General features: G+C 39.7%; 1 protein-coding gene across 4 annotated transcripts in view; it reads right to left on the minus strand.

Annotated features, from left to right (window-relative positions):
- Positions 1-12,900, minus strand: part of HSD17B7 (hydroxysteroid 17-beta dehydrogenase 7) — a 29,075-nt gene that overhangs the window by 3,968 nt on the left and 12,207 nt on the right. For all 4 annotated transcript variants that reach the window (XM_020988604.2, XM_020988605.2, XM_020988606.2 and 1 more), the window contains 5 exons: positions 10,715-10,807; positions 9,522-9,636; positions 4,405-4,599; positions 1,843-1,947; positions 415-471 (listed from right to left, as the gene is read on the minus strand). In XM_020988604.2, coding sequence (XP_020844263.1) covers positions 415-471; positions 1,843-1,947; positions 4,405-4,599; positions 9,522-9,636; positions 10,715-10,807 — 565 coding nt within the window. The remainder of the gene's footprint in view (positions 1-414; positions 472-1,842; positions 1,948-4,404; positions 4,600-9,521; positions 9,637-10,714; positions 10,808-12,900) is intronic.

Raw genomic sequence — 12,900 nt, forward strand, 5'->3', positions numbered from 1 at the left:
CAGGGCTGCTTCACATTAAACCTTTAGGGGTGCCTCTGGGCTACCCCCGTCAGTTGCCCTTAGCTAGGGCTAAGCAGAACAGGTGTCACCCTCTTCCCAAAGACATCCCTTCCAATTCTTAAAGACAGCGGGCATAGCAACCTCAGCCTTCTCTGGCTTCCTTTTTTACAGAGAGGGTGAAACAAAAACCACTTTAGGGGTTAAAGCCTCCACAATTAACTTGTCCTCTACCATTAATCATATTGATTCCAAAAACATTTCCCAAGATGAAGGTATAAAGGCCACTTTTCTTTCACCCCAGATTCGAGACACTCTAAAGATGCTGTATCTCTCAGTAATATATGTCATCAATAATCATTAAATCTCAAATTCTTATCTCTTAGGCCATTTCCCATCAAGGCCCCAGGGACATACCAAGGCTTCTGCTCCATTGTAAGGTGTGGTTGTTAAAGAATTTACAAAAAAGCGCAGCTGAAGAAAGAAATAAAAATGCCATTTGTTAACATGTAAAGATTACCAGGAACATGAAAAACATTAGTTGTTCAACTTCTAGCATATAAATCCTTGAAAGAAGCATATCCTTCCCAGAATTTCTTATGTCACCAATACATAAGATTTTAATAAAGCTCAGGTCTCTTCACAACTGAATGTTTATCCATTCCTCAGAGATGATAGCCATGTTGGGAATTACAACATGGCCTTGCTAGAGACTCAAAAGGGCACTTACTGTCTACCAGAGATTAAAGCAACCATTGATCCCATACTCTGGCGTTCTCAGGTCCTGTCTCCCCAGGCTAAGTTCAGTTCTTTCCAAAGAGCAGACTTAACGGGTTATTCTTCAGTTGGAGTTGCTAAATAATCTCTGTGCTCACATGCTATAGTCTCCACCATAGAAATATGATTAGCACACCTTACTACTCCCCAAACTATCAATTATTTATGAAAGGCCTACTGAAGAGATCTAGTTGGCTTGGAAATGAACACCCAAGCCATTCCTTATCTTGCATGTAAGAATTAGCTAAGAACTCATAATTATCCAACGTGGGGATGGCAAGGGATAGAAAGCCCCAAACTCCTGCAGTTATTATAACATAAGAAGCCAAACAGAGTAGCACAAACCTCTATCCATGGAAAAAGAAAAGAAAAAAAGGCCCTTCAGGGTTGGGTCATATCATCCAATAATCTCAATCAACCTTCTCATTTTACAAATTGGGAAATGGAGTCCACAGTGAGAGGTAAGTTGCCTAAGGTCACTCTGCCAATAAATGGCAAAGCCAGGGATAGAACAAAGCTTTCCAAATTTAAGGTTCTCACAAACTAGAAAAAAAAAAGTCTACTCTGAAGGAAAATATCTAGAACTCTTTCATTTGCTTCAGAAATGCACAAATTAGGCTCTAGAATTCTAACCCGTGGCTTCAGGACATCAAAATCACTCATATTTAGGAGACAAAAAGTTTCTCCAGAGACATGAATAAGTCTGTAGATACAGACAACTAAATTAAAGGCCACTGAGAGAAACATACCAGAATAGCTGATTTATGTTAACTGTTAGAAATCAGGGAAATTAGGAGAATTGTAAGGTAGCCATTCTTCTAAAAAAGATGGCTCCTGTTAAGGTAGGATACTAGCTTACTGACAAGTAAATACTCAGATGAAATTGGGTTGGGAAGCTGGGTAGGGTGGTGCACAAGTCACCTATTAAACAGGCTTTAAATTTTCCTAAAACCACAGGATACACTAATATTCTAGCGAGCAAATCATTTCCCTGAGCTGAAATTTATCTGCTATGATCTCAAGGTGACTATATTTGGAAAAGTAATGAAGAAAGAACATATCACTCACCAAAAATATTAATGGGGTCAGTAGTGTCCAGATGAAAGGTGGCAGAATTCCGTAAGTCAGATTGGTCAGCACAGTGCCTGGGCACACTACACTGGAGTACAGGCCCTGGTAACATGGAGAGATGGGAATGAGGGAAATGGGAGAGGCAGATGGTACAGATTCAGAAAGAACAGCCTTTCTACAGTTACTAAGTTTCTGGAGTCTTATGAATAGTCAAGGGTGGGGAACCTGCAGCCTCGAGGCCACATGTGGCCTGAATAAACCTTCAACACTGCAGGATCTATAATTTGATCGGCATGGTACTCTTCCTCCACTGATGCAGATTACAATTCTTCTTTCTATTCACATAAGATGCTGTCTTCAAGATTTATCATGGTCAAAAAAATTCAGACTGAGGCCAACCTGGAACAGGTTCCCTGCAACCTTAGGTAGACTAGGCCTTGACCAACAGCCAGTCCATCACTTGGCAGGAATTTGAAGCCTTCCCAGATTAGAAGGATCTGCCATGGCTCACATGGTGGTCAAAAGAAGCAGTACAAAGACATGCTCAAGGTCTAAGGAACTTTAATACTGATTGTGAGACAGGAAGACGCCGGCACAGGACCATGCAACATGGCACGCCCACATCAAAGAAGGTGCTGTGTTCCAAGAACAAAGCAGAACCACAGTAGTACCAAGGAAACGTGAGATGTGCAAATCTAGAAACACCTCCATTCCAGTTCAAACGGACTATCTGTGCCCCACCTGAAGTAGTACAAGCTTCCCAGCTTGTACTGAACTGATCAACCACAATGGAGCATACATACCTTGACCCCAACATCTGGAGGTCTTTACTCTTCTTGGAATACTAAGGACAGACAATATTACTTGCAAGAAACAGGCGTGACTCCTACTTACCACCATGAGGCGTCTGTGTTAAGCTTTCAAGCACTGTGCCACTAGCTCCAGGCCACCTCTCCAGAATAACCACCCAGTAATCCACCTCGCGTTCTCTATATTCCAATCAAAGGCCCCCTTCCTGCTCCCCGAGCATCATGCCCCATCTCTGTCTTCCTCCAGACTGCCCCCACGCCTGAAAAGCACACCTTCTTCCCCAGTTCCTCTGGGAGCCCTTCTATGAGCTTCTTCTACCTCCTACAAGCTGCATATCCTGACTTCCTTAACTGTTAAGTGTTCCCCACCACCCCACAATTATTTTGTAGATATTCTGTATTTAACATGTATGTTTCTACCCAGCGAAGTATAAGCTATTTGGGGACAGGAACAATCATTTTTTTTTATATCCCTCAGCACCTGAAACTTTTTTTTTGGTCCCCACCTTCTATGACTTCACTGGTATCAGGAATTCCCCGTGAGAGAACTCTGTTCATCTACGTAGGTCACCTGATAGTGTTAGAAAACTGCCAGGGAAAATGAAAGATTAAATAACTTGCCCAGGATCACACAGAGGCAAGATCTAAAACCAGGTCTTCCTGATTCCTATGCCAATTCATCTGTTATACTATGCTGCCTCTCCCGTCTGGCATGCTGTAGGTGATAAAGCAATGCTTGCTGAATTTAAATTCAAAAACTTTCTCATCCTTTATCTTATTTGATCCTTACCTGGTGAGTTAGGCAAGTCAGACAGTGCTATTTCCACTTTAGAAATGGAAAAACAGAGAAATTAAGTGACTTGTCCAGGATTCTAGCACTGGCCGGTAAAAGCACTAGGACTAGAGCCTGGGTCTTTGGCTCCCAGAAGGAGGTACACCCAGTCCAGGGTGAATTCTGCTGTTAGGGGCTTGTATTTAGCAAGCACAGTACCTGGCACATGGCAAGCACTTAATGAAATCTTGTTTCCTTCCTTCCTTGTATTTCCCTGTCGAGATTAGGATCAAAGAGTTCTTCAAACTCACAGCTGCTACCATCTTTTCAACAGTTAAGTCCACTAACAAGGACAACCTTCCCAAATCTTCAGACCTGTGGCTGTCTCAGTGGTGTGATTTTGGAGTGAATTTAGCAATCACCATTAACTGAAAGAGCCAAACAACTATTGGATACACTATACAATCTAGTAGGACACGACATTTCAATATAGAAATTTAAGATGGCAACTTCAGAACCACAGTGTGAACATCACTATTTTAACCATTTTGTTTTTCTGTTGTTTCTTGTCATTATAGCATTCAAGTCAGAGCAATAGTAAAAAATGCCCTGGAATCTTTCTGGTCATTATATAGGCTAGGTGCATTGTCAGGAATAAAAAAATTCATATTCACATAGTTTTTTAGGGTGTCCAAAGCACATTCTTTACAATCTCATGCGAAAGGCAATGTAATCTATCCTCCTACATTTCTGTGACATTTGCAAAAATGTTCGACACCAAGTATCACCTTTGATTTCCCAATAAACCCTGTGATGGAGGTGCTACCAGTACTATAATCCCCATTTTACATATGAGGAAACCAAATCTCAGACAGTATAATGACTTGTCCATGGCCACACAACTAACCACTATCTGAGCCAGGATTTGAACCTACTCTCTTCACTCCAAATCTCCCAAACTCTTAAGCACCTCCTCACCTGTTGGTTAAAATTCCTGTTCAAAGCCAGACTCAGAAGGTCAGTGGCATATTTAGAAGAGCTGTAGGGTTCGTGGCCTTTGGCATGCTGGAAATCGTCTAGGCTGAAATTAGATTTCTTGGCATTGCTAGAAGATGTCCAGATGACCTGAGATGGAATGTCAGGATGACAAAGCAGAGGCTCCAGCTCCCGAATCTGAGATAAAAATAAAAATCTTCTTTTAGGGCTACTGGGTAAGTCTACAGGAGCTCTCAATGTTTGCCAAAAATACATGAGTCAAAGGAACCAAAACTAAATCCATAAGCACCACAGTTAATGTCACTATAATATCATTCCTCCAGCTAGCAACTTGTCTGGAAGGTTGGCTTCCATATCCGTGATTTTAACATGAAGGATAAAAGGTTCTCCAAAACCAAATTCTGACAACAAAACGTAAACAACCTCAATAGGGAAGACAGCAGGAGACTGGGGAGAATACTTAGAGTGAGATGTGAGTGCACAAGGAACCCTTTGATGAACTAAGAGTAAAAAGACTTACACATAAGATGGAGCAGATACAACGCCATGCAACCAAGGATGAGCGGAATGGGATGGCAAAGATGTGTAAGAATGTCAAGAAAACTAAAGCACAAAGGAAAAGTTTTATGCACATTTCAGCTAAAAACAACAACAAAAGATTTCCCAAACTATATTCAAAAAAGAAGGAAAAAGAGAAGTCCATTGTTTGGCAGCAACAATACAATATTTAAAACCTGTGCTGCTTCTATTAAGGAGAATTATTTTCAAACTTGAATGGAGAAAAGAAAAATCAGAGAGAGTTAAGTTCAATTTATGTGAGGAATGTCTTGCCAATCTGAGTTCATGTGGCCCCAACAAAGAACCTGTAGCTACGGTCAATGGTCTTTGGAGAATCACGGAGAAAGGAAAGGTACTGGAGGGCTGGAGTCAGGCAAATAACATCCCTATTTTCAAAAAGGAAAAGGCAGATTGCCTGTTAAATAGACAACCTGATAACCATTACTCACAAAATCCTAAAAGGGATCATCACGTAGATGGTTTGTAAGCACTTAGAAAAGGAAAAAGTAATCACAATGAATCAGCATCGGAATATCAGGAACATATCATGCCAAACGATTCATTTCCTTCGGATAGTTACTAGGGTAGCAGGCCAGCAGAATGCTTTATACACAGTAAAATGCCTTGCTGAAATCTGGATTGACTAGCCTTTCCTACCCGTGTAGTTTGGATGATAGGAGCTAACGAGGTTAAATGATTGACCCAAAATATTACTAATTAATAGGTCACTAGAAGGACCCTGGTGGCTTGCCATGGACCCTGCCAGTTTGGTTCTGCAAACTGTCTTAGATGTGTTAGATTGCGTTGTCATCTGTCTTACATGAAGACAATACAAAGGATTTGATCATTAAGTCCACAGAGGGCTCAAAACTGAGTGGGACAGCTGATACATTGGGTGATACAAATTCAATCCAACAGGTTAGACCCAAATCTAATAAGAAGAAACAATGTCTTACACTGAAGATGTCGCTGCATGCGTAAAAAATAGAGACAAGTCAGTTAAACAGCAACAGAATGGGATGGCTGCCAAAAATGTCAGTGTAATTTTTGTTTTTGAAGTATGGACCTGTAGTTTCAACAGAGTAGGTAAGCTCCCAAGTAAAAAACTCCCTTCACCAATACAGATCAGTACCTAATCTGCAACTTAGTCTTAGAGAGTTGTCTAGGACATCGAAAGGTTAAATGACTCACCCAGGGTCCCATAGCCAGTATGTGTCAGAGGTCAGATCTGACCTAAGTCTACCTGGCTCTGAGGCTAACCTTCTACCCACTATGCCATGCTATCTTTAACGTAATCTTGGGCTAAAACGATAAGCATTCACAACAATGGAGGAGACAGTTCCAATGTACCCTGCATTCACCATACCAGCTCTGGAATATTATATTTTGTTCTGGGCACCATATTTTAGGAGGACCATTGAGAAAACGGAGAGTACCTACATGAGCACCACCACAAAAAAGGAATCATGTTATAGATGTCGATAGTTTGAAGAGCAGGGCTATACCTAACCTTTAAGACAGAAGATTTAGGAGAACTTAGTGCCTTACAAACAGATGCCACTTAATAAAAATGCATTAAATTTCATTGCAATCTGCCTGTATTTGAGGGGCCAACATACAAAAGAGAGATTAGACTTATGCATGGATGTGGAAGCAAGGAAAAACAAGAACCAAAGAAAAGTTACAGAGGCACATTTCACCTCAGCATAAGGAAGAATTATAATTAGAGTGATCCAGAAGTGGAATGGACTAGCTCTTAACATAGAGTTCTCTATCATTAGAAGTAGACAGCAGCTAAGTAAGACTTGTAGAGATGTTGTACAGGAAATTCTTACTACACAGGGAGTTTGGTAAAATGATCTCTAAATTGAAAAATTGTTTCTGCTGCTAAGATTTATAGTTCTATGATTCTTTACACCCAGACCTACAAGATCCAGCTTTTGTTTCCTACAGCATTTTATAGCAACACAAATGAGATCTGCAAATCCAAATCAAAGGGGATCAGGAAGCTAGGTGGAAGACAAGTAAGCATGAGTGGCCTTTGTATGAAGAAAATAAGAAGTCTTTGGTGGGAAGGGAAAAGAGGAATCTCCCACCAAAATGCCACACAAATAGGAGATGTGAATGCTTAAATGCTTCAAACAAGAAGCATTCATGATCAAAGAAAAGTCAGGAAACATAAGAAGAAAACAATCTATCTCCCAGGTATATTATGACCAATTAAAGAAGAGGGGGAAAGAAAAAGGCAAAATGTAAAGAGGAATAACATAGATTCTAAGGAGTAAAAAGGAAATAAGTAGACTTCTTATAAATGATGACTTCATACTTCTGTGATTAAGTTGTATCCATTCCTTATAGCACTTAACTATCAGCTGTCCATAAGAAATAGCGAGTGAGATAATTATCCCTGGCCTTTAACTAGGGGGATCGCTAGCTGGGACATGGATAAGATCACTATAACTGTCTCAAGAGGCTAGCAGGTTGAGGAGAGGGCAATGGTACCTGATAGTCAGTGCTGGAAAAAAAAGAGAGTAAAGTGAAGCACTTATATACATACAATTGGCATGTATATACATACAATACATCCTTTAAGCTGCATGTTTTCCTTACTTAACATCTCTTTTCCCTTTCAAGTTCCCCTTCACGTTCATCAGCCTGATTTGCCTCATTGGCACCCCTTTAGGGATGGCTTCCAGCACAGTGTAGTCCTCTGTAGGACCTCATTTCTTTTCCAAAGCAATCAAATGAAAGCTGATATGTGAAATGAGACTCGAGAGTTGTTGGGTGAAGGAAATGAGAAGACTGATCAAGTGTTAGACTTGGGCAATAGAAACAACCAGAGAAATACTAGACCTTATCTTGTACCTGACAGTGTCTGGGGGGACAATGAGGTATCACCATAAGTTCCAAAGAGACTGGATTAACGCCAGATATGTTTACAGGACCAGTGAAAAGACAGAGCAATGGAAATAGGGAGAAAGTCCTTGGCCTGGAGAGGGTTAGGAAATTCTGAATCAGGAAGTAGGTGTAAGTATCTGTTTGACTGAACAATCTACCTGATATGAAGTGGCATCCCTCAGGACAAGTGGGGTACAAGAATGGACATGCCTGATCCTAAGAAAATAAGATAAACCCAGGTGGAGAGATAAGGGGGGGAATGCCAGAAACAGTTCATGTGAGTTTTGTGTATTAAGCTTTCATTTTGCCATATTTCTGTAAAGGGGGAAGATATAGGATTAATTTAGGTACAGGAGAATTTTCTCCTATTTACTTGTACTAGTAGGACAGAAGCAGTAACATGGATGATAAAAACGGCAGAGATATCAAAATTCTATTCAACCGGAGAATCCATTATCCCAATAACTGTTGGTGGCAGATTTACACCCTGAAATCTGCAAAGACAGCAACATCCTGTTTCATGAGAACACGCTCCCTAAGTGGCAAGGGGTAGGGGATCAAGAGTGTTTTGGACATAAGGAAATCTGAATTTAACTTGGTTTATAAAAAAATTGACCAAGCAGATGGAAAACATCTGGGGACAACTGAGAATTGACTGGTTTTGGGTTTTTATGTCAAAGTTTTTAAAGCTAGAGCCTGTAAACTTTTATATGTATATACAAAAACATACATATACATACACACACACACACACACACACACACACACACACACACACAGAGTTTGACAACTGCATTTCAATACAACTGGTTTCCTTTGTAACGTTTTATTTTATACATTTAAAACTCCGCAAACTTCACCAGCTTCTCAAGGGGATCCCCTTAACAGAAAAAAAAAAGTTAAGAACCCCTATTTTATGTAATATAAGCACGTGATCATGCTTAGAAACAGATAAGGAGAAGCAATTTTCCAGTGTTCAGGATAATAACCTATTTTAAATACAACCTAACAGAAGTAATGTTAGCAATAATTTACATTTAAAAGAACAGCAACAGAAAGCATTCCTTTCCTCTTTCTACAAATAGGTCACTCTAACCATCTAATTCCAAATCAGATACAAATAAGCACGGACTTCCTCCTGAACCCTATCAGGGTATCACAGAAGCTTTAGAGCCATATCTGCTTTAGGTACCTCAAAATACACAGACCTATACTTTAAATTCCTCTTTGGGGCCCATGCCACTAAGTCATGTCATAAAAGGACCTTTTGGTAACACCTAAAGATGGAGTCAAAGACAGGCTTGTCTAAAAGGAATGATGTATGGTGGTAAATTACAAAGTACTTTGGGTTCCATGATAGAAAAGAGCAGAGAAAGTAAATCAAGTAAGTCATGCCAACACTCCTAAGCAATCTCAGATTGCAACCTCCTGTTATACAAGGAGACAACAATGGAGGCAGAGGCCCAGGAAATGTGACGGGGAAAAACAGTCACAGCTATTTGAATCAAGCCTTTCCTAAAATAAACTATTTAACAATCAGCTTCTGTTCATTTTCACCTACAGGACTGAAACAGTACCAATGTTGTGAAGTGGTCTTAAACGCCCATTACTAGCTAAGTAATAGCTCAATAGTCTGTCTTTACCAGAATAAAGTGGCCAAAAACATTGGTTTCAAACACCTCCTGCAGTCCATCTGTAGTGACCCTGTCATCCTGGGTCAACAGGCCTTCAGCTGTGGAGAACATATGAAATACTTTTCTGAAAGAGAACAAAACAATACAGTAAAACCAAAATGATTTAACCTGATCTCTTGATTCCAAATCAAATTCACTAAATCTGCCCATGGGTATTCAAATCACATAGTTCAAACAGCAATGGTCTAGTTCTCTCACAATTTACCCAAGGGCCTTGACAGGTAATGACTCAAGAAAAAGGCCTTAAAAGAAGGCCCACTATCTCCAATGATCCTTTGTGTTCCCAAGGGCTGGGAAATGAGTATAACTTGTGTGTAGTATGTGATTTTTTAAATGATTTCTTTCAGATAGACATAGCCACTCCTTCCAGCTGGGGTACCCACCCTAAAAGCATCAGGAAGATTTCATAGATCCTTGAGAATACCTCACCCAAGATGTGATTGGCAGTATTCAATTTCCCTTTCATAAAAGTGGCAATATCATCTCTCACCATGATCTCTCTATTCAATTATCCCTACTTTTCTCTGATATTCCCAAACCAATTTGATATATTGATCATTGACAAAACTGGGCCCAAAAAAACAGATGAAGCTTAACTCCACTGAGTAGCTCTGCTTCCCACTGGTCATATTCCTGCCCTGCCACCTGGTCCCTACTGATGCACCCTCTGAACTGGGCTTCTGGAGGCCAAGCCCTACAGGAACTAAATCGGTCAGATCCAAAACTCCTGCTCCAGGACCATGTTGTCTTGCCTAGAAAGAGATCCCTGAAAATGCTTCTCTATAGTCATCTTTCTGCCTTGGCAACCCCATCTCCTCTATTTCTTCTCCCTGACTCCTACTTTTCCCTTCTTGCTCTGTCAATAATAATCAAAACATCACTAACACTTTCTGGTAAAGGTGTACTAATTAACTGTCATGTGGTTCTACCCACTGTCTCTGTGACTTCCCAGACCAAAACATCCTTCCTTAGCCATGACTTTCCTAGATATATTGTCTCTTCCTATTAGAAGATCCTCACGGTCCAAAACTCTCTCTTGTATTTACTTATAGCACCTGCACTTAGCACAGTGACTAGCACATAAAAAGTGTTTAACAAATGCTTTTGTGTTCATTCATTTACCTGAAAAATCTTCAAGTTACCTTGAGAACAGGCCAGAAAAAAGTGCTTTTAAATTCAACTGTGGATTTGGCATAATTCCAGCATTCACATAGAGGTAGTCTAGATGCTCAAACCTAGAAGCAAAATACAACGATAAAACATGGATTCCTTCAGCACATATTCAGAAAACTTGAAAATCCCAGAGCAAGGTCATTAAAGATAAATGCACAAAGGGTCAAACTTTCTTACTGAACCAACAGTTGACACAGAAACATGTGATGAGGCTATTCTCTTAAAAACTAGTCATCTTCAAAATAAATGCTTACATATCACTGTTAGTTCTTGGGCTCAGGCCTTCACATGTACAGGAATTTGCCATTGAGGATCGTGTTTCGGGCACAAAGGTACTCTTGATTTCCCTATCAATAATTGATAACCAGATGAGTCTAATTATCCAAGCCAATATAATAATGAGACCAGGGGAATATCTATTTTTAATGCCAAATTCCATTTAATTCAGCACATGTTCACATAACTGGGATTTTAGAAAGAGTTCCCAAAAGAATGACTAAAGGACATACAGCTGAACTTATTCATTGCATGATGAGTTATTGTTACATTATCTAATCTAGGCATCTATTTAGGAACATCCCTATCTTTTTCTGGAAAGATTCCTTTCCACAACACAAATAATCTGACTTCAGATTAACTAACTACCCTCAAAATTGCAAATTTAAATCTGCCTTTAAAAAATAATCAAACTAGAACAACCTTTATTTTCATGCCTTACTGTTTTTCCTACAAGTAATAAAACACAGCACTAAGGTAAACAAGACGTTGCTCAGCAGAATAGAAATGGCGTAAGTAAGCAAGCAGGAAGATAGTTCCAAAAAGGTTTCATCGTATCCCGTGGGTTTCCTTTCAACTCAAGTATTTTTTATGTGGCTTTGTAATTTAAAGACAATGTCTGGGGAGCATTTTGTGCATTTAAACTACGCAATTAGTTTCTAAAAAAGGAACTCTCCTTCCTTAGAGTCCTTTAAGAACAAGAGCCACACTCACCTGGCTGAGGCCCAGCCCCAAGCATGCCACGGTGCAAGCCTAGAGTGCTTTAAATCGATGATGACCTTTTGAGGATTTGGGCCTGAGATTTCATCAGTGCAGAGAAGTCCTGGGGGAGAAATCTCTAAACGGATCCCAGTCAGTGCCTCACCTTGACCTCAACTTTCTTAAGAGTTGGGAAGACAGTGAAAGGTACATATGACTCAAATAGGGTCACACAGGGAGCATATGTCAGAAGCATAACTTGAACCTACATCTTCCTACTTCCTAAGGCAGCCCTCTAACCACTAAGCCACCCTAATTCTCTAGACTACTTCTTCTTAAAAGTTTTATTGATACGGTTTACTTCTATGTTATAAACATTTCCAGATTATTCCCCTTCCTTGAAAACTCTTGTGTAAGAAAGTAACACAAATAGGTAAAACTAATGATAGCGAACTCAACTGAAGTGAATATATTCCCCATCAGTAGGACCTCATCTCCACTTCTCTATTTTAATTTTTTTGAATTAATAGACATCTATTTTCTTTTCCTCTCACCACCCTTACCCCTATCCCACTAGTGAAAAAAAAGAGAAAAGAAAAACAAATTCCTCCTAACAAAAACGTATAGTTAAGCAGATCAAACTCCCTCATTGGTTGTCTACAAATCTACATACATACATACCTACACATATCACATACAAAATTCTGCTCCTTAAATATCACTTCTCTGCCAGGAAGCAGATAGTATCATTGGTTCTCTGGAATGGTCATAGCATTGATCATAGTTCTTATAGCTTTCAAAGTTATTTTGTTTTACACTTATTATTTATAAATTGTTCTGATTCTGTTCATTTTTGTAATACTGATATTACCACATAAATTATTCTGGATCTGCTCACTTCTCCACGCCTCAGTTCATATAAATCCTTCCATGTTTCTTTGAAATCATCTATTTCTCATTTCTCAAAACACTACAGTACTCCATCACTCAAAGACTATGAATAACCCAGCCATTCCTTGATTGATGGGCATCCCTTAGCTTCCAATTTTGGGGGGAACCATGAGAAGATCTGCTATAATTTATTTTTAATATATAAGACCTTTTTATATTTCCCTGATTTCTTTTGGGTATAGGCTTAACTGTGCTATAGCTGGGTCAAGGAGTATGAACTATTTGTATA

Source organism: Phascolarctos cinereus, unplaced genomic scaffold (assembly GCF_003287225.1).
Source record: "Phascolarctos cinereus isolate Bilbo 61053 unplaced genomic scaffold, phaCin_HiC Scaffold_5;HRSCAF=322, whole genome shotgun sequence".
In the NCBI taxonomy this organism is placed as follows: Eukaryota; Metazoa; Chordata; class Mammalia; order Diprotodontia; family Phascolarctidae; genus Phascolarctos; species Phascolarctos cinereus.